Here is a 21,114-nt window from a genome sequence, read left to right as displayed (position 1 = left end):
CCAGGTGGAAGTAGAAAGAAGAGTTCAAGAAATTGGTGCCATAGAGGAATTGAGCGACGGAGAAGAGAGAGCTGTCGCCCATCAAACGGCGCAGGCAGCGATCTCTGCTGACCAGAGACCACCCTAAACGCCTCTTTATTTGTTGGAAGTCACTACCAAAGGCAAAGATATTTTTGAAAAAGAAAGCAATAGCTCGAGGCTGATATTATAGACGTCCTGAAAATAAAATGATCATAATAAGTGAAGCAAGACTTGATGAATTACTTGAACTAATCCCTAATTGTGAATGAAAAGTAATTCCAGGATCCATTTGGCAAGGGATGATTCTGAGACACTAATAAAAAGTGTAGGCAACTATGATACCTAAGTACCTTGCAGCAAGATCAGACAGGGGGACCAGGAACCTAAAATTTATAAGAATGTGTCTTAGGCACATAAATAATCAATTAATATTCTTATTTATAATCATTTTGCATTAATTAATACCCAAAAATAAAAATTAAAACCATAGAATTAATTGTAATACAGTCTTTGAAGTCCCTTTTACTTTTTTATGTAACTAAAACTTTGAAGGCCCGTTTCCAAAACATAAGTTTTCACCTTCAAATGTATCTCCTCCCTTGTATTGGACCAATCTAAATGAAATTTCATATATAACATGAGGAAACATGGTAGATTAAAAAAAAAAGCAGGGATTTTTAATATTTTGAGTTTCTGAATTTGGCAATTTTTTTTTCTGTAATTTTTCCAGGAAAATTTTTATAATAAAAATAAAAAATTCATATCTCGAAAAATAATTGAAAAATCAAAAATCGGCGCTTTATATCCAAAGTCCATGGTTTTATACGTGGTTCATATCTCATCCCTTAAAAACCAAAAAGCAAAGGAGGAGATGCATTTTGAAATGGCCATTTTTGGCGAAAAATGCTCTGGCGTCACAAAACCTAAGGTCACTGAACAAAAAATTTTTACCCATGAAGTTCACAATATCCTTTAACAAACCCCTATATATCAACAACCTGTCGTTAAAAAGTCGGAAACCGCCGATCCCCTTAAAGCAAAGGAGTTATTTTTTTTTGTTGTACTGTACACTAAATTGCGAAGATTTTGGTATATAACAAATTGTAAAACAATCAAAGCAACACAGAGAAAATATTATCACAAAATGATGCATGAATTCGTAACGCCGGACATAAAAATTTTTCAAAAATTCAACATAAATCAAATATTGTGCTAAAAGCTTCCAATTTGTTTGCAAAATGAAGTAAATGATTGAATATTACTAGAATGTAAGAGTTTTAAAGCACATAAATGCATTTTTCTACCATTTCCGGTCGAAATCAAATTTGACCGAAGGTTAAAATTTTGGCACTTATCGTGATTTATATGAAAATATTTCAAAACCGGATAAAAGCTAAACCATGAGTCAATTTTGTTGTATTCTACATGAAATTGCACATTTTATATATAAAACTTTATGTAATGACTAATATAAACGGTGCAAACCTTCGACAAAGTGACTTGAGAATTTCTGAGATTTTTCGCAGTTATGTACGGACCTAAGGAAAGATTTTTTTTAATTCACCATAAATTGAAATATTGTGCTAGAGGCTTTAATTTGTTGCAAAATGAAGATAAATGATTGAATATTAATAGAATGTAAGAGTTTTAGCTTACAATTGCATTTTCGACCATTCAGTCGAAACAAAGTTGGACCGAAGGTTGAAATTTTGGCACATCGCGGATTTATATGAAAATATTCAAAACTGATAAAAGCTACAACCATGCGTTATTTTTTGTTGTATTCTACATGAAATTGCGCACATTTTCATATATAAAACTTTATGTAACAGCTAATATAAAACGGAGCAAACATTACGACAAATTGACTAAAAAATTTCTGAGATTTTCGGCCGAATTTAGAGCGAAAGCAGACTAGGAAAAGTTTTTAAAAAATTCACCATAAATCAAATATTTGCGCTTAGATCCAATTTGTTGCAAAATGAAGGTAAATGATTGAATATTACTAGAATGCAAGAGTTTTAGCTTACAATTGCGTTTTTCAACCATTTCAGTCGAGTCAAAGTTGACCGAAGGTTGAAATTTTGGCACATCATGATTTATATGAAAATATTTCAAATTTTAAAAGCTACAAACTATGAGTTATTTTTTGTTGTTGTATTTTATATGAAATTGTGCACATTTTCATATATAAAACTTGTAAGCAGCTAATATAAACGGTGCAAAATTTCGACAAAGTGACAAAAATTTCAGAGATTTTCGGCCCGAGTTAGCGCTAGGACATAAGGAAAAAGTTTTTTAAAAATCGTATAAATCGGAAATATTGTGCTAAAGACTTCCAATTTCTTGCAAAATGAAGGTAAATGATTGAATATTACTAGAATGTAAGAGTTTTAGCTTACAACTGCATATTTCAATTTTCAGTTGAATCCGTTGACTGAAGGTTGAAATTTTGGCACTTATCGTGATTTATGAAAATATTTCAAACTTATAAAAAGCTACAACCATGAGTTCTTTTTCTGTTGTATTCTACATGAAATTGTACACATTTTCATATATAAAACTTTATGTAACGGCTAATATAAAATGGTGCAAAAATTACGACAAATTGACTAAAGAATATGTGTTGCTGATGCTTTCTAGTGGGAGAAGCAAGAAATTCAAGATACTTACAGCTGGATCACGCTTGTAAACAAAACAACAGCGTGATCAAGTGAACTCCCAGCATCTCAAGGCACGATTTAAAATTTTGTGCAAACTAGGCCTACGAGTATTTTTCCGCCAAATATTTAAAAAAACTTTTTTTGTATCGGCGTATTTTACGTCCACTTTCGACACCCGACCAGACAATTTTTGTCGATGATAAAAATACCGCCCAGTCGTTAAGGGTTAAAATAATCAGCTGATTGCGTTTTACCGACATTATCACTTTAGTTGTTGAATGGAACTCTATTCAGAGATACGTTTCTTTTATGAATTATCAAAGCTGGGTTTAAACATTTTAACTACCTTATTTACAAATGCAGTAAATGGAATGAAGTAAATGTGTGATTTTGCCAGTTACAGACATTGCTTTTGCCTCCAAAACATTTTGGAGTCTGCTCCAAAATTCGTTTCTTCAGCCAAATCTATAATACCCGCTGCTTAAAGTTAGTGGCATACTTTCTTATCGCCTTCTCCATTGAGTGATGGATGAATAAAAATAAGTAATTTATTTTTATTCATGGAATTACATTGAAAATAAGCAAGTTTTTAACAAGACAACTGTAAGGCAACTGTTAATAAACATGTGTTAGCTACAGCAACTAACAGAGGCATAGAGCTGTTTGTTGATTCTGTTATGTCAATATTTGCTGTTGTTTATTCCAGTGATTTGCATGCAGCAGCAAGTGGTTGTTAAATGTAAGAAAAAGTATTGTTAAATGTAAGAAACAGAAAAGAATTCTTACATAAGCCACAAATTTGGTAGGCCTATTAATTAGTTAAAAGCTAACTTACATAAGCCTTATTGGCAAAATCTATTGAAAATGAAACAGGCATATAAAGCCTAGCCTAGTATATCCTGCATATTATGCACATCTACATGTAATCTAATGAAATGCATCTCTCTCTATACATATTATATGCAATGAAATCATGTTTTGGCACAATATTTTATGTTTTAAGGATTGCATGATGCACGAGATCAGATGATACGTGATTACATACGCAAATATAGTTCTTTTTAATGCTGTGTATTTGTTAGTAATTTTACGGAATGTACTGTTGGATATGAAATATGCTTATGCAATTAGGAGCAACCTTCAGTTCTGAAATACAAAAAAATCCAAAAACAGAAACACAGTGTGCCCCAAGGGTTTTAGAAAAGGGATTGTAAGTAAATCATTTTTATCATAAAAATATATATTTAGTCACAAACACAATACAGGATGAAAAAAATACAGTAATTAGTGAATACACAGCACTGCTCTAAAAGTGAATTAGTGATAATTTTAGAGATATGGTCCATAGACAAATTCGCGAATTGGTGAAAGTTCCCGCATAAAAGTGAAAGATATGTTCCACAAAAATTCGCGTAAAAGTGAAGCATGAAAAAGTGAGAGTCCACTGTAATAAAAGGAATACAGTATTACCTCAAACATTCGCAAGGTTAGGTTCCAGAACATGTTGCGGATCAGGAGGAATCGCGAATGTTTGGTACAAATCACTAAAAATGCTAATAAATGCTTGTTTCATAAGTTCAAACCCTAAATATGACCCAAATCATGCTCCCAAAGCACTTTAATTTCATTTAAAAGTTAGCTTAAAACTGGAATTCATATTTCAATACGGTACAGAGAGAGAGAGAGAGAGAGAGAGAGAGAGAGAGAGAGAGAGACTTATTTGCCCAGGTACTACCCTTCATGGTTAAGCCTACATCCCTCCCCTTAAGTGGGAAACTTTGTAACAGTAAAAAATTGGGAAAAGCAAGAATTGTGCTAAAATCTTAACTAATTTACTCTAATTCCCTTAATGAATTGATATTTTACTGTGTTTACATAAATATCAATATTTGAAAATTAGTAAATCATATTTATGTGAAAAAATAACAAATTTTTCTTACAATTTTTACACTTAAAAGTATAAAACTTATATAAATTAGTAATTGAAAAATTAAACAAAAATTTCGCAGATGTGAAAAAATCGCGGATGCAAATTACTTAGGTCCCAAATGAAAATTTTGCAAATCTATAAATTCGTGTAACCCAAAATGCATATGCATAAGGTATTACTGTAGTACATTAGGGAAGAAATTCATATATGGTTTATGTAACATAACTGTAGACAAAAAAAAAAAATCAAAAGAGTATATCACTTTGACGAGAAGTTCAATCAGATACATTAAAATGTATATAATGAAGTCGAATCCAGTGGAAAAAATTCAGTTTGAGCAGGCATAACTTTTGGTCAGACATCACTGTCTGTACAGAATTAACCTTGCATTACATCTGGGAACTAATGACATCACTGAATATTAATACTGTACCTCCTCTTACTATCCCAAGCATATACGTGAACCAAAACCAAGCACTTTTTGCCATCACAATAATACTCTTTCATTATCCTAAAACACCCCTATTTATTTTTATTACAGTACATATGCCTATTTTACTTTTTCTTTGATATATACCAGCTTCTGATCCTTTTTCTTTCATTAGCAACCATTTACTAAGTATTCAATTCATGGTGTGGTCTTGCTGACCCTTATAACTGAGCTTCAGTGTCAAATACCCCTAACAGTTGCTGAAATACATTCTTAATTTTGGCATTGCTTTACCGTCCACAATCTAAAGACTGCAAGTGAAGAAGAAACAAGAAGCAATAATTATGAAGACCTAATGAATTCAAGAGGTGAAAATAACAGTAAATATGACAAATTTTAAATTAATTTTTATTTTTCATAACTCACAAAGCTGAGGTCTTAATGTAAGGGGATTTTCTCAGGCACCTCAAGCACCAAGCTGGAGTCCAGTCATTAATAGCACAAGGTTTTGGTGGCAACGGGAGATAGCCAATGAGGAAAGAAGTGGGCAGAGCCCAACCTGTTTTCCCCCTAGTGGATGCTGTGATGCTTCAGTTTTCTTCCAGCCCAAGTACCTGGATGTGGGGTGGCTTGAGATGGGCCATGTATGTTAAGACCTCAGGTTTGTTAATTATGAAAAATACAAATTTATTTAACATTTGCCATTTGTTCATATACAGAACAAACCCTTGGTCTTAACGTAAGAGGAGACTTACTTTTGGTGGGAGGATAAAGTAAACTTTAGAACTGACTGGTGGTTCGGCTCACCTGGGCTCACTTCCTGGCCAATTGTTAGAGCACAGGAAGGAGTTGTATACCTCTGATCCATTAAGCGAAGGTCACTCAACAGACACACATCTGGGCTAAGAGACAATGGGAACTCCTGTCTACACTGTGTTTGGAAGAAGGAAAAGAACCTGTAATTGTAGGAAACAACAAAACTCACGTTAGCTACCAACCTTGTTCAGTTGTCAGTCCATGACTGGGCATGAGGTTTGACTTTTCCATGTTTATCATGATGCCTAAGTCGTAGCAAAACTGAAGAAGACAATCCCTGTCTTGGATTAGCTTTACCCACAAACTTGCCAGGGCTAGCCAGTAGTCAAGGTATCTTAACATTCGTATTCCCTGAGAATGAGCCCATGTCAAACTAGGGTGAACACTCTAGTGAAGACTTGTGGGGCCATTGAAAGGCTGAAGCAAAGAACCTTGAATTGGTGAACTATCTCTCCCAGACTGAAGCAAAGAAACTTCCAAGGAAGACTGATGGATTGGAATCTGGAAATATGCCTCATTGAGATCTATTGTGAGCATGAAGTCGTTCTCCTTGATGGCTTGAAGAACTGTGCAAGGTGTTTCCATTTTGAACCGAGTCTTCCTGATGAAAAGGTCGAGTTGACAGGTCTATTACTGGTCTCCAACTGCCCAATGCTTTGGGGACCAGAAAGACACGGTTGTAGAATCTGGATGAACATGGTCATGAAAGACCGTCACTCATTCGACGATGGTCGTAAATCTTGGAGAACGATCTAGTTCATTCGGACATGGTCGTTACCGGAAATGGATGCTGGACGCTCTAAGAAGATTGCAGTCAAAGTCCCCTTGGATGAACATGGTTTCACTCAGACGTGACTGCTGCATAGTCACAGACGTGAGCCCAGGCAAGAAGAACATGGTGGCAGACAAACTTTGAGTATTTGGGGTCAGGTTCTGGGAACAGAGTGGTCACTGCATCAGGAAGACCTTCTTGCGACCAGACACAACAAAACACTAGCGGTACTTTGTTCAGTCATTCCAGATCCTTTGTCTGTGGCAGAAGACGCCCTTCAACATCCTTGGGACAATCTAGACGTCTATGCCAACATATGTGTTCCTTCTGCCATGTATGACATTCCACACCCAGTTCCTGACTCCCATGCTGCAGTACTTATGGACAAAGATACTTCCTCCAGGATCCCGAAATCTAAAGATCAGACTTCTCCACAAGAGATCTCTGTTATTTCTCTTCCTCGTCCTGTTCAAAGTGCTAGTGTTCTGGCTTTTTCTTCATTCTTTATGAAGAAGTTCCGCCATACAGAATTACTGGAATCTAAGAAAAGACTTTGTAGATCCCCATCCTCATCTCCATCTTTGTCTTCATCATCATCATCCTCTTTGTCTTTGTTGTTCTCCCTGATGGCTTGAAGAACCGTGCAAAGGTGTTTCCATTCTGAACCAAGTCTTCCTAATGAAAAGGTTGAGAGTCAAAAGGTCTATTACTGGTCTCTAATCGCCCGATGCTTTGGGAACCAAAAAGACACAGCTGTAAAGTCCTGGCGATGGATCCTTCACAATCTCCACAGTTCGTTTTTCCATCATTTTCCTCACCTCCTCTTCTTCACGACTTGACAGTACAATTGCACCAGTGGGTGGTCTCTCACTCTGTGGATCTCTCAGCCAGATACATCCCAGGCAAGAGGAACAAGCTGAGTCATCAGGGTCAGGTTCTGGAAACAGAGAGGTTACTACATCAGGAAGTGGCAGAAAGGTTACTTCATCTAAGGGGAAAGGCCATCAGTAGACCTTTTTGTGACCAGACACAACAAAAAATCTAGAGGTATTTTGTTTGGTCATTTCAGATCCCTAGGCCAAGGCAGAGGATGCCCTTCAACATCCTTGGGACAATCTAACCTGCCAAGTATCAACAGAGTGATGATTTCTCAGAACCTCAGAATGACCCTTATAGCTCCCTTGTGGCCATATGCAGGATAGTACCCTGATCTACTAGCCTTACTGACAGAAGCACAGAGAGAGATTCCTCTTTGGCACAACCTTCTATGCCAACCGGACATCAAGAGGTTTCACCAGTCAGTAGGGTCCCTATCTCTTCACGGCTGGAGACTATTCAATGTCTACTCCCCCTTCAAGTTTTCTGTCCCACTCTCTGAGTCCACTTCACCAATCGATTTACTCTCAAGGTTTGCAGAAGCATCTAGCTCTCCAAAAGGAAATGAGGAAAACAATGGAAAAAGGAGCCCTGGAAATTGCGAAGGACCCATCTCCAGGATTCTACAGCCTTGTCTTTCTGATTCCCAAAGCATCGGGCGATTGGAGACCAGTAATAAACCTGTCGACTCTCAACCTTTTCATCAGGAAGACTTGGTTCAAAATGGAAACACCTTGCACAGTTCTTCAAGCCACCAAGGAGAATGACTTCATGCTCACAATAGATCTCAAGGATGCATATTTCCCGATGTCAATCCATCAATCTTCCCGAAAATCTCTTTGCTTCAGTCTAGGAGATATAGTTTACCAATTCAAAGTTCTTTGCTTCGGCCTTTCAATGGCCCCACAAGTCTTCACCAGTGTTGGGGTCAGGTTCTGGAAACAGAGTGGTCACTGCATCAGGAAGGAGTGGAAAGGCCATCAGTAGACCTTTTTGCAACCAGACACAACACAAATCTAGAGATATTTTGCTCAGTCGTTCCAGGTCCTTGGACTGTGGCAGAGGATGCCCTTCAACATCCTTGGGACAATCTGGAGGTCTCCAGTTGCTTCAGAGGCTTTCTCTATCCTCCCTCCAAGCGTAAGTTTCCCTTACGTTAAGACCAAAGGTTTGTTCTGGATATGAACAAATGACAAATTTTAAATCAATTTGTATTTTTCATAACTAACAAACCTGCAGTCTTAACGCATGTGGCCCACCTCAAGCCACCCCTCTTTTAGTTACCTGGGTTAAAGGAAACTGATGTGTTGTAGCTGGGATGGGTTAAGGCAGATCGGCTGTGCCCTCCTCCTTTCCTCCATCTTGGCTAACTCCCCATAGTGTTCTGGCTTTTTCTTTTTTGACTGCCTACTCTGAAGTCGTTGATCTCATTTGTGAGTGTAACAACTTAGTGGAGGAGACTGTGGCAACCAATTTGGATTTATCTTCAGGTATTAAAGGCTTGCTAAGACCTACGAATGAGGCGAAGGCATCTCTAGGAATGCCATGCTCTAAACATGCTGGTGGCATTCTTAACCAAGTGAATTCAGGACACCGTTGCTGAGTTTTCTTGGCTGGAGATTGAGAGGGTTGACGAAGTTTGCGCAGCCCTGTCAGAACTTGAGATTTCTTAGGGGAAACGAAAGATGTTTGAGGTCTGGGTTTAGAAGTGTCAGCATGAGAATGATCTTATACTTTTGAGACAGCTTGATGCACTAGTCGGTCATTATTATCCACTCTACGTCTGTTGACTGTGGAATCAAGCTGGTCCTTAGGAGTGATGATGAACTTAAAATATCTCCATTCCTCAAGGCTAAGACGAATCTGTATTGAAAAATCTCGAGAACTTAGAGAGGGTAGCATCCCTTATTTTAAGCAACCAGTTGGCCCACATGTTAGCTGTTAAGTGAGTCAAGTAAGAGATGGTCTTTCTTCCAGCAGACTGTAACAGCCTAATGAAGGGGGCTTTTCTTCAGAGTCACCCATAGCAGTGGAAGAGATCTTCGCCCATGCCGTTGACCACAGGTCAAGCCATGAACAGCCTGGAAAGCCGATGAAGCAGTTGACTCCAAGGTAGCAGCTTCCTGAAAAGTGAAGGATAGGTCCTCTGCTTTTTGTCTAAAGATATTCCTGGGCCTAGACGAACAAGGTCTAGATCAACTTGTCTAGGCTGCAGTGCAACAACTGGGGTTGTGTAAAACCATTTATACCAGGGAAGAGGTGGAGGTAGCACTTTGAAAGACCTGCTGGTACGCAGCGAATTATCCTGTCCAGAGACGAGAATTCACCTGGTTAAGAATGCCGCCAGCATGTTTAGAGCATGGCAAACCTAGATGTGTCTTTGCCTCTTTCTTAAGCCCTAGCAAGGCTTTGACATCCGATGATAAATCTGAACTGGTTGCCTCAGTCTCCCGCGCTAAGTCGTTACACCCACAAATGAGATCAACTACAGTGTAGGTAGTAAAAAATTCTTGATGGTCTGCATCCTCCACCTCCTGGTCACAATCCGGCCTGTTGGCTAAGTCAAGGGAAGTCAAAATGTCCTTACTTATCACTGGAGTGTAGGCTCATTCGAGACCTAAGACCTTCTTGGGGGCCTGTACATCTGAAGAATGAGATGTAACTTTGTCTTGATCTCAATCCCATCCACGGGAATGGGAACAAGAATTACGATGGGATGATGAACGTCGTGATTGGTTATGAGGCTGTGTGGGACTCCTGTTACATGAAAACCGGTCATGGTTGTGTGAACAAGAGCACGTATCACGGTCACAGACATGTGAACAAGAGCGCTGATTGCGAGATGGGTATCATAATTTGTTACGAGGCCAAGCAGGACTTGCGTTACGTGAAGCTCGGTCACAGACCTGTGAATGAGAGCAAGGATCATGGTCATGGCTGAATGAACGAGAATGCTGATCACTGTCCCTTCTAGGGGAACGTGAATGTGAACGATGATGTGGAGATGAAGGCCTTGGAAGGTTATGCAACAGTGAAGGGCTTGATGGGGGCCTTGTCGTCCTTCCTATGGACTTGAATGCTTGCACCTTGAACAGGACAAGGAGAAATAAGAGATCTCGTGTAGAACTTCGGTCTGTAGATTTGGGGATCCTAGAGGAAGTATCTCTGCCCGCAAGTACTGCAACACGGGAGTCAGGAACTGGGCGTGGAACGTCGGACACGTCAGAAGGAGCACGTATGTGTGCCTTAATGGAAGAACAGATCTGAGGTAGCGAGAAGGTTTATAGCAGCTCTAGGAGAAGCAAAAACGGGTTCGGCACGGGCGTGACTGCACAAACGAAGAGCAGCTGCAGGAGAAGAGGAACGAGACTCTGAAGACGACTCACGAAACCTTTTATGTGGAAGGAGACATGACGACGACAACGAACCCTCCCAAAAAAAACGGGGAAGCCAAATCAATTATCAGATCTCCCAAACCCCCAGTCATATCTTCTAAGTGTGAAGCATTAGAACTATTAAAATATTCAGGTAGTGCGTAAGTTACAATAATTCGCCTTACGATAATTTGATTTTGCAATGGGGTAAGCAATTAATACCGATACGACAATATTTAGAAAATATTTTTAAATTTCACGCGGGCACATTCAGCAGCATACAATCAGGCAGCGAGAGAGACCAAATTACAATAGACCAACTTCTTTTCCTCCATCTCTTTACCCAATCTTCTAGTTAAAAAAAGTAACAGAGAATAATAAAAGTATTGTTAGTAGTGTTATACTCTTGCGTAAATGCGTGCAGTCATAAACAACTGAACGAGAAACTGTTGTTTTGCTTATCACCGAATCAGATAACAACAGCCGTTTTGTTTGTATTTCAACCATAGTATGGTAATAAGCAATTACTGTAGTTAGAGTACAAATGAAGTTAAGTAGAATAGGACTGATATATTTTCACATTATACTTTATTCAGTATGGATAAAAGATCGGCAAGGAATATACTGCTAAATTTAAATTGCAAGTTGTAGCTGAGGCTGCGGAAACAATGTTCAAGCTGCTAATGATTATAAATTATCGTGCATCGGCAACATGGATGAAACTCAACCATAACTGAAACGGGAGAGAAAGTACTGTATTTTAATCAAAACTACTGGGCATGAGAGAACACATTATTGATGGGGGTGCAACACCTGCTTTTCTGCAGTTACGGAATGTAAAACAGTCAGTATAAGAAACAAAAGGAACTGAATATCCTTACTCTTCCTAACTTGAACCAAAGGGGGGAAAGAAGGAAGAGGTTAATAGGCATGTTCATAGCATTAATAGACTGATCAGTACATGCAGGGTAATGATACTAAGGAAAAACATGTGTGCTTATCATGCTTATTCAAAACAAATGTTTCTAACAATGATTACTCCTGCAATATATAGTTTCAGGATTTGTTTTAGTTTCAGAAATTGGTTACAAATTTTCACACTTAAACAAGAAAAATTTATAATTCTTCCCAACAGACACATTCTGGCAGTGATGAGGCAGCAGACATCTGAGGCATAGAAAACAAACTAGGTCTCCAGCAGCAAGAAATCAGTGAGGTCAGGAGACTGCCAATATGTATTAACATCATAAGTTTAATGAAAAAATATGTTTTGTTTGCATCACTACAAATCCATTATTTTACTTATAATACAGCCCAAATAGCAACTACAATGGGAGGGAAATGGCTGTTAAAATTCCAAGATAAAGTATCTGAGAACAATAAAGATTAAGAGTAGCAATCAAACCCCCTGACTCCAGGATACAGGGAATCATATTTGATAAGCCAGAGACCCAAGCTTAATGCAAAGAAAGACCTTGGGATACAAATTGAGGCTACTAATGTATGAAACGGCAATTCACTACTCTTATAGGTGACAGGTAGTACTCTGGAAAGCTGACTTTCTGAAGGAAGTCGGAAAAGGGGTTAAAAGGAAGTCTACCGTGAAGACAAAAGTGATCTCCTGACTTAAAACAACAACCAAAGCAGATTCAACCTATCTTATTGGTAATTTAGATCTAAAATAGAATGAACTTAACTACTGAATGCTATCTCCTAAGAATAATTTGAGCTTCCATAAGGGACCTCTGTGAGACCATAAAAACCAAACTGAAAAAAAATCTTGTAAGGAAAGCAGGAATGCATAGCTCTGATTCATTGGATACGTTAAAACAATTACACTATTAGGTAAATCTAGCCTTACTGAATGCCACCATATTAAGCTACGTCAAAAGCATACAGGTATTTCCCCATTTACAATGTTTCATTTTATGAAAAATCGAGTTTGCGATGGGGTTAGCAGTTCCGATGGTTCCGAAGTTACGAAGCAATACTGATAATATTTTAAATTTTGCGCACAGCACGCACAGGCAGCAGCGTATGATGGCGTCATGAGTTTCTTGGAGTTTACTGTTTATGAAACAGCAATTCATATTATATGTTTATGATACAGTAATTCATATTTCATTAAAGGATATGCATGTACAGTAATGGAGAGAGAGAGAGAGAGAGAGAGAGAGAGAGAGAGAGAGAGAGAGAGAGAGAGAGAGAGAATAAGGCATGTTTACATTAAAGCCTAATAAAGTAACGCACACACACTCTTACACTATTTTGCTTATATTTTATGCTAATGTAGTCTTGTTTATATTTTGACTGCATTTTCTCATTTTTTTTTTTAGTTTTATATACCAAATTATAAATGCAATCAAGCCTGCAGGATACGTACTATGCAAACACTCAATTCCATGCCGTCGGTGAACTTGGTACAGCCCGTTGGGTTTTGTCTTGCCTACATATGAAATAAGCATTTTAAATATTTTACGGTGATTAGAGATGAATTATTCTCTTGTTTACTGTTGTGTGTGCTAATCATACTTAGAATACACTATAGAATAAACTAAACTTGTAATAAAAAGGTACAGTAAATCAAGCAGGGTACATACTATGCAAACACCATTTCATGCCGTCGGTGAACTTGGTACAGCCTGTTGGGTTTTGTCTTGCCTACATATGAAATAAGCATTTTAAATATTTTATGGTAATTAGAGATGAATTATTCTCTTGTTTACTGTGGTGTGTGCTAATCATACTTAGAATAAACTAACTTGTAATAAAAAGGTACAGTAAATCAAGCAAAGCAAAAAAAAAAAAAATTGTAACACGTATGCACACACTCATTTGATGGCATCGTGAACTTCTTGGAGTTTGTTTCATGCTTGTGATAGAGTAATTCATATTTCATTAAATGGAGAGAGAGAGAGAGAGAGAGAGAGAGAGAGAGAGAGAGAGAGAGAGAGAGAGAGAGAGAGAGAGAGAGAGAGAGAGAGAGAGAGAGAGAGAGAGAGAGAGAGAGAGAGAGAGAGAGAGGAGAGAGAGAGAGAGAGAGAGAGAGAGAGAGAGAGAGAGAGAGAGAGAGAGAGAGAGAATTTACATTGATAAACAAACGAATTGGAGGGAAACAGCTGTTTTGTGATTGTGAAGGATTTAATTGATTTTGCTTTTAACATATAGTACTGTACATCATTTTACCTTTTGTATACCCATTTTACATTTATGTTCAAAATTAATAATAATAATTCCATTAATACATTCACTTCTTGTAGCAACTAAAACAATTATTTTCCTAATTCTTTTGGTAGAAGGCTGAATCAGCTGATTCTGAGAATCACTTTTTTGCCACAGGTGGGATGATTGTTATTTTTTATAGATATTACAATAATATATCATATATAAAAATACAGTTTAAATGGATTTTGTGAGTAAAATAACAATTTTGAAATAGTCTAATTTGACTTTTGCAAATGGATACTATGGGCCAGCCCTAAGTCTATAGTTCACACACAGCCTACACATTTTTATCTTGTGTATGGTAATACAATATGGTAACAACCGAGAAGCAAGTTGCTGTATAAAAATACATTAATGGTAAAAAAACTATGCACCTGTATTCTTTGACAGGATAATACCAAGAGCAATGGTACTACCAAGCAGTTGCCTATTTAAAAATTTGTGTGACCCAGTGCTTGGTAACTTTGTATGTCAGATGGAAAGCAGTTTTCAAACTGGTAACGCCACTGACTTTGCACTCCATGTCAAAACGAATAGTTGCTAAACTTTCCTAAAGAATCACATACTATGAAAATATAAGTACTTTATGTTGACTGGCCACAGAATAAGACTCTCCTCTTCCTTGACACAGGCAATGCTAAAAGGAAGCAAAAGGAAGTGGTTTGGTATGGGGTACTTGGTTTCAAGTCCCAATCTTACTGAGCTGGTCCAAAAACTTTTCAAGCAGAAATTTCTAAGGTCTAATGCACAAAACTCGGTGCAGTGCATCCTTTTTTTTACTAGGTCCCTCCTATCAAAATTGTTTACCAGTATGCAAGGAAAGGAGGTCATCTGAGTATGGCTACCAAATGCTTGGCCTTTAGAGACACTTCTCTACCTCATCTGCTAACAGGGCACTGGTCGCACTATGGAACACAATTTTGCCAGTCAACCATAAAAAAAATTTCCTTGCACAACAATAAATCGCATATGAATTGGATGTGCCAAAAAAAAGAGCTAAGGTGTAGAAACATTGTGTTGCTTCTCAGTGCCCCAGTGCTGTATTTTGAAGCATCAGTCGTTTTTAGTTTTCTGTAAAGGAAAACTATTGAAATGGCTTTCTGTCTGTCTGTCCACACTTCTTCTATTCACCCTCAGATCTTAAAACACTACTGAGGCTAGAGGGCTGCAAATTGGTATGTTGATCATCCTCCCTCCAATCATCAAACATCCAAATTGCAGCCCTCTAGCCTTAGTAGTTTTTATTTTATTTAAGGTCAAAGTTAGCCATGATCATGCATCTGGCACTGCTATCAGTGCCAACAATGCAGGCCACCACCGGGCTGTGGCTGAAAAGTTTCATGGCTGCGGCTGAGAGTTTCATACAGCATTGTACTCTACAGAAAACTTAGACTGCGCTGAAGAAACTTTGGCGCATTTTTTACTTGTTGGAAAGTTCTACTGGATAGTAGAACTTTCCACAGCTTCATGATTAGTAAAGGAAGGAGCAGCAGAGCAACTTAGAAAGACTTGGGACGAGAAATCACTTATAATCCAGAATCTGAATGTAATAACATTGGGTAATCCAAAGAACAGTAACAACGGAAACTGCTTTTTAACCTAAAACAAAAATAAAATTGATAATAAAACTTTAAATTAGAAAAAGAAAGTAACTGAAGTACACAATTAATCTTAACTACTAAGCCATAATACAGTACAAATAAAGGCAGTAAAAGCTGCACTATTAACCAGTTAGAACTTGCTGGTCCCACTAAACTCACAACAATAAAATACCAAAATATCCAATGCACAAAAATTTACTAAATGTGAGGTAAACCAGTAGCTTTCTTCTGAAAACTATAAAAAGTACAATAAGCTTCCTTAGTTCCATCCTACACAAAGGATAGGGTATTCTCATAATTGTTGGAAACACTCTCCTGCAGCAAATATTCTCCATCATCAAAGAAAAAGTCGACCAGGAAGAAACAGTTTTAAATTCATTCAACAAATGAAAATATCAAATCTTCACTGAAAATATTTAGAATTGAAAAAAGGAAACTGCACATTCTGGGTGGATCAAGTGAGCTGTTGAAGACTCGCTAAACATACACAAGTCAAAGCAGTTGCCTGTTGGAGACCTGAGCACCAGCTCAGTGGTCTGGTAAAACTAAGGTATACTTAACTTTAACCAGCATGCAAGCTGTCACCTGCCATAACTTTTTTTAACAGTTGATTCATATTCCCAAATTTGACATATAAAATAGACTACAGTACATGATACATGAGAGACTTGTGATAAAAAATATAAATTGTCATTTCAATTATTTTATGGATGATATCTTAAAAAAAAAATACCTTTTAGGCTGCCTGTCTGTCATCTTGGAAATCCAAACTCAACATAAAGTATGTCTAAGAAACATACTGAATGACTCACTGATACCATATCCACTATCTCTAAAGAATATGTGTAGGGTATGCATAATTGTGCATATGCCCTGAAACACATTGGTCATGTGTGTGCATGTGTTTGTTCACTATCCACCCACACAGGTATAGCCAGAAAAGAGGCAGTCAACATGAAAGAGTTTGTTCATTCATTCACCCTCCACCCTCGCCAGCACAAATAAGAAAGACAGCCTACTGTCCAATAACACTATCGTACTTGCTGGAATTCTCAGGTAAATACAAAGTATCTTTGTCATTTTTATTAGACTTGGACGAGTCCATTAAGTAACCAAATCCACTAAGTAGAGGTGCCGCTGTATATGACAACAAATTCAAGTCATGAGTAAGAGAAGCAAGCTAATAACTGTACACTACGGTGTACCAGAATAAAGTAACTGAAATTAAATAACTATATAAAAACACTGTTACACTAGAGAGACAGACATGAATCCAGTAACATGGGAACATTCATCAGTAACCATCTGATTAGGAAAAAAAGCATGAGATGTTACAAAAATAATCCAATTCTCATCAGCCACACCAAGGTGACTAATAATATATACAATCTGACTAAGAATACACTTGCTAAACTTGCTACAACTTTACCAAAAATCATTTCTCTCAAGTATCTACTTTGCTCTTGGTCAAACCCTTCTTTTTTGTTATTTTTTTGCTCATCTTAATAAACTAACACACTCACTCCTCACCTCTTTACCTACCTTCACCTTGATTTTCAAGGTGAAAGAATAAAATCTCCCAGATACCTCTGATTATGCCAAAAGTTTGAGACCATTTCTAAATAAATTTGAACATTCACTGAAATTATTTTCACTTACCTTTCTAATGATAAAAGTAGAGGATTAGTTTGACAGCTGTCACTACCAACATCTCTACAAGAGGTACTTATTTCACATAATAAATTATCGGCACTTGAGTGTTCTTCTGGGTCAGCATCAGGTGATAACCTTTCTACTAATCTTTCAACTAAATGGCTGCCATTCAACCACTGAAAAAGAAAACAATGAAAGTAATTTGCAAAGCAAATAGGATGTGCAATATTCCACATAAATAAATGAACAGACCACAATTTCCAAAAGCCAGCTTTGGATTCACATCAAAATTTTAAAAATATTTGTTTCACAGTAAGCCCATTCATTTTATTTCCATGGAAAAGTATATACCCACTCAAACTTATTTGTATCAATCAAGACTGAGAAATTTCTACTGTGCATAACCAGTCCTACAGATGACAGCCAAATTACTCTTTCTGTGTAACTACTGTTAAACTTTGTTAATCTCCCCAGGAATGCTATAACCAAATATTTTGTGCAGTGCCTTTATTTTTTTAGTGATCATTCCATTTTTGTTCACTGGCACTGCATCAGTGTTACTTTTTAGTTGTTTTCACATATGGTTGTCCAATTTTCATGACTGCATATTTGGGAACAAGTGTCTGATGCCAAAGAAAATACAAGTGGTCAGTGAGTACCGCTAACTGTTTTTTGAATTTCAGTAAAACAAAAATTCACTCTTAGAGCTTCGCAGGAGAGCTCAAAAATCCTATCTTCAAATTATTAAAAAAAAATTAAATTCTTGCATAGTAGGCTGACATGCTGCACTCTGGGTTTTAGGCGCACTCTTTCACCTCCTATCTCAAAGCACTGGGTTATATTTTAGTGAATGGCAGGACATTATTGCTTGACAGTATCATCATACCCAGCAGTGGGTATATGTAATTAGGAGTTTTAAAGCATAAGACTAAACTACTGTATTGCCTAATTCAGTAATCATTACATTTAAATTTATAATTAAATCATTAAAGAACCTAGTAGTGTTTGATTACCTTACAAAAACTCTCCCTCACTTGTTCCCTATTTCTCCTCCCTAACATTCCCTCTCTCTCTCTCTCTCTCTCATCCCTAATACCCCTCTACTCTCTCACTTCCTCTCCCTCTCACTCTCTCTCACAGTCTCTCCCATTCCTGTTAAAATAGTTGCTTCAATTACATTGCTCAGCATTTTTGATGTTTTATATTTTACCCCTTCTCACACCCATTCCTATCGGGGATGAACTTGGACTTAAAGGGCATCAGGAGTGTCACTATTCATCTCAGTGACTTCAAAAGTATGGATTAGACACTAATATCTGTCATTTGACATTTTATTTTTCATCCCTTCTAAACCACCCCTTCCTATGGCTGAACTCAGACTTAAAGGGCATCGCGAGTGTCACTATTCATCTCAGCAATCTCGAAAACTATGGATTAAACACTAATAGCTGTTGTTTAGTTATTTTTACATGTCACTCCCTTCCCACCACCAACCCACTTTGGTTCCAGTGATGTCTTATCCCACAGTACTCTTTTCTAGATAGTAAGTTCATATGTATACCAAAATGAGGTATGATATGCCTGTAGAGTTTATTTAGTTACTAAGACTATGGACAGAGCCAGCCCCGTTTCAGGAAAGCCCTTACCATCCCAACCCCCTTTGATGCTAGTGACGTCTTACCCGACACAGTATTATTCTCTAGATAGTAAGACATATGTATACCAAGTTTGGTTGAAAGCACTCAATGCATTTCAGTGTTATGCTACATACTTACACACACACAGCCATTTTTATACATGTACGTACATGTAACACTACACTACTGTATCAATTTGAATACGGTACTGAATTTAATAAATGTTGATAGATATACAGTACCAGAGAGAACAAGTAAAAGGAGGAAGGTGGGGGGGGGTCACCACAGCATGTATAGTGTTTACTAATGTGATGTTCACATACATGTGGATGTGTACACATACACACTAAAAAAAATACCCAATGCAGAATAGAACCTTACCTTGAAGATGAGAAAATATAAACATTACATTAAATATAGTAAGTGTCAATCAAAATAGCAAACTATATCAGATATGTACCATAAATTGTGTGTAAAAAGCATAGAGGGGTCCTGATGGGTTATGGTGACTGGACATTTTAGTCGGAGTTGGAATCACCAAATTCCACTGGTATGTACTTGAGCAAATAGTGATGTTCCAAATTCATGGGGTGGTGGTGGTAGGCTGAGGTGACTGCATGCATTTTAGCTTCAAATCATAAAATATCAGGGCACGTGCTTTAACAAGGAAACAAGGAAGCATGGCGCATTCACTTTTGAAAAATTATCATAGGGAACAGTTTTTATACTTTTGATTAACAAAGATTTCCCATTCTGTAGTACAGTACATACACTTCTTTAAACCACATAGCCTAGAATTTCAGAGCACATGCTCACACCATAAAAAAAAATTCAAGTAGGGAATTGCTTTTTCACATTTGACTAACAATGATTTGCAGTAGGGTAATGCATATATGCATATTATGAAATGCAGGTTCAGTACATGTATAGTACATGCAATTACAATTTACTCAAAAACCTTAGAATTTTCTAGCATGTACATAACAATATGACCTACACTGTACATAGCAGTCAGAACTTTGCCACCCAAGATAAAATAACCAAACATACTTGTAAAACAAAAAACACAAACTACAAAATGGATTTTCTTTTTTTCCCCGGACTTGGCAACACATCCACTGAGTAAAGAAACCTAATAAGCTGAAGTGCCAGTATATCGAACGCCTATTTAAAAACTTGGCAAGGCAAGATTTCATAGACATATCCAATTGATTTTGCAAAGAAGGCAAAAGTTAAAAATCCTGGAAAAAATTAATTTCCAGGACATCAAAGCAAAAGCTAAAAATCCTGGAAAAAAAATTTATTTCCAGGACATCAAAAGTGGTCAAGTGTTTTTCTTAGCCTACTACTTACTATAATACTTCTCTCTGGCACTTTATTGGTCAACATCCAACTCGACTAACACAATGAGATAACAACTATCTAAGTGCAAGAAAACAACTCATCTCCAAGAACAGAAGATAATGCTTCAAAGTCAAGTGAGAAGTTAAAAATTCTCAGGTAGCAAGGTTTGTTCCCTAAAAGGGATAATTTTTACCTTAGAAAACATCAAAGGAAAAGAATTCCTTTGCACGACTTAATTCAAACAGTACTCAAACATGACGCAACATACTGGCTGCCAAGCAGTGTTAAACTTTTTTATTTTCATTTCCAATGTCGTACATGTTGATAAGTTTGCAAATTCTTAATAAGTTTGTAAATTCACGACCAACATTATTTTTCCCTATGGGTTAATACAGTGGACCCCTGCCTATTCGTGGTTCTGGATTTGCAGCTTCACCTATTCGCAGATTTTTCTGTGAACATATATATATACACATTATTCAGGGAAAATTCACCTATTCGCAGTATTTTTCATAGAGAAATAATCACTAATTACAGTAATACCCTGAACTTGCGCAATTCGAGTTGCGCGAATTCACAGACACGAACTTTTCATGGAACATAATTGTCATACACGAGTTTTTCACATACATGCGAACATTTGCAAATACTGAGAAACCCTACAAAAGTGTTTATGTTTATTGTTTATGTTTAATTTTTTATGTAATTTATAAGTTTTCAAGCTTTTATGTGTAAATTAAATAACATTAAATAATAAAAATAATAATTTCTC

At 37.2% G+C, this 21,114-nt stretch overlaps 1 protein-coding gene across 35 annotated transcripts in view; it reads right to left on the bottom strand.

Moving 5' to 3' along the window:
- The window catches only part of fmt (phosphatase 6 regulatory subunit 1-like protein fmt), a 253,522-nt gene that overhangs the window by 151,086 nt on the left and 81,322 nt on the right, over positions 1-21,114 (bottom strand). For all 35 annotated transcript variants that reach the window (XM_067081658.1, XM_067081718.1, XM_067081630.1 and 32 more), the window contains exon 7: positions 17,368-17,537. In XM_067081658.1, the coding sequence (XP_066937759.1) occupies positions 17,368-17,537 (170 nt within the window). The remainder of the gene's footprint in view (positions 1-17,367; positions 17,538-21,114) is intronic.

This window comes from Macrobrachium rosenbergii, chromosome 3 (assembly GCF_040412425.1).
Source record: "Macrobrachium rosenbergii isolate ZJJX-2024 chromosome 3, ASM4041242v1, whole genome shotgun sequence".
NCBI lineage: Eukaryota > Metazoa > Arthropoda > Malacostraca > Decapoda > Palaemonidae > Macrobrachium > Macrobrachium rosenbergii.
The sequence above is the reverse complement of the archived record's forward strand: the minus strand, read 5'-3'. Positions and strand labels throughout refer to the sequence as shown.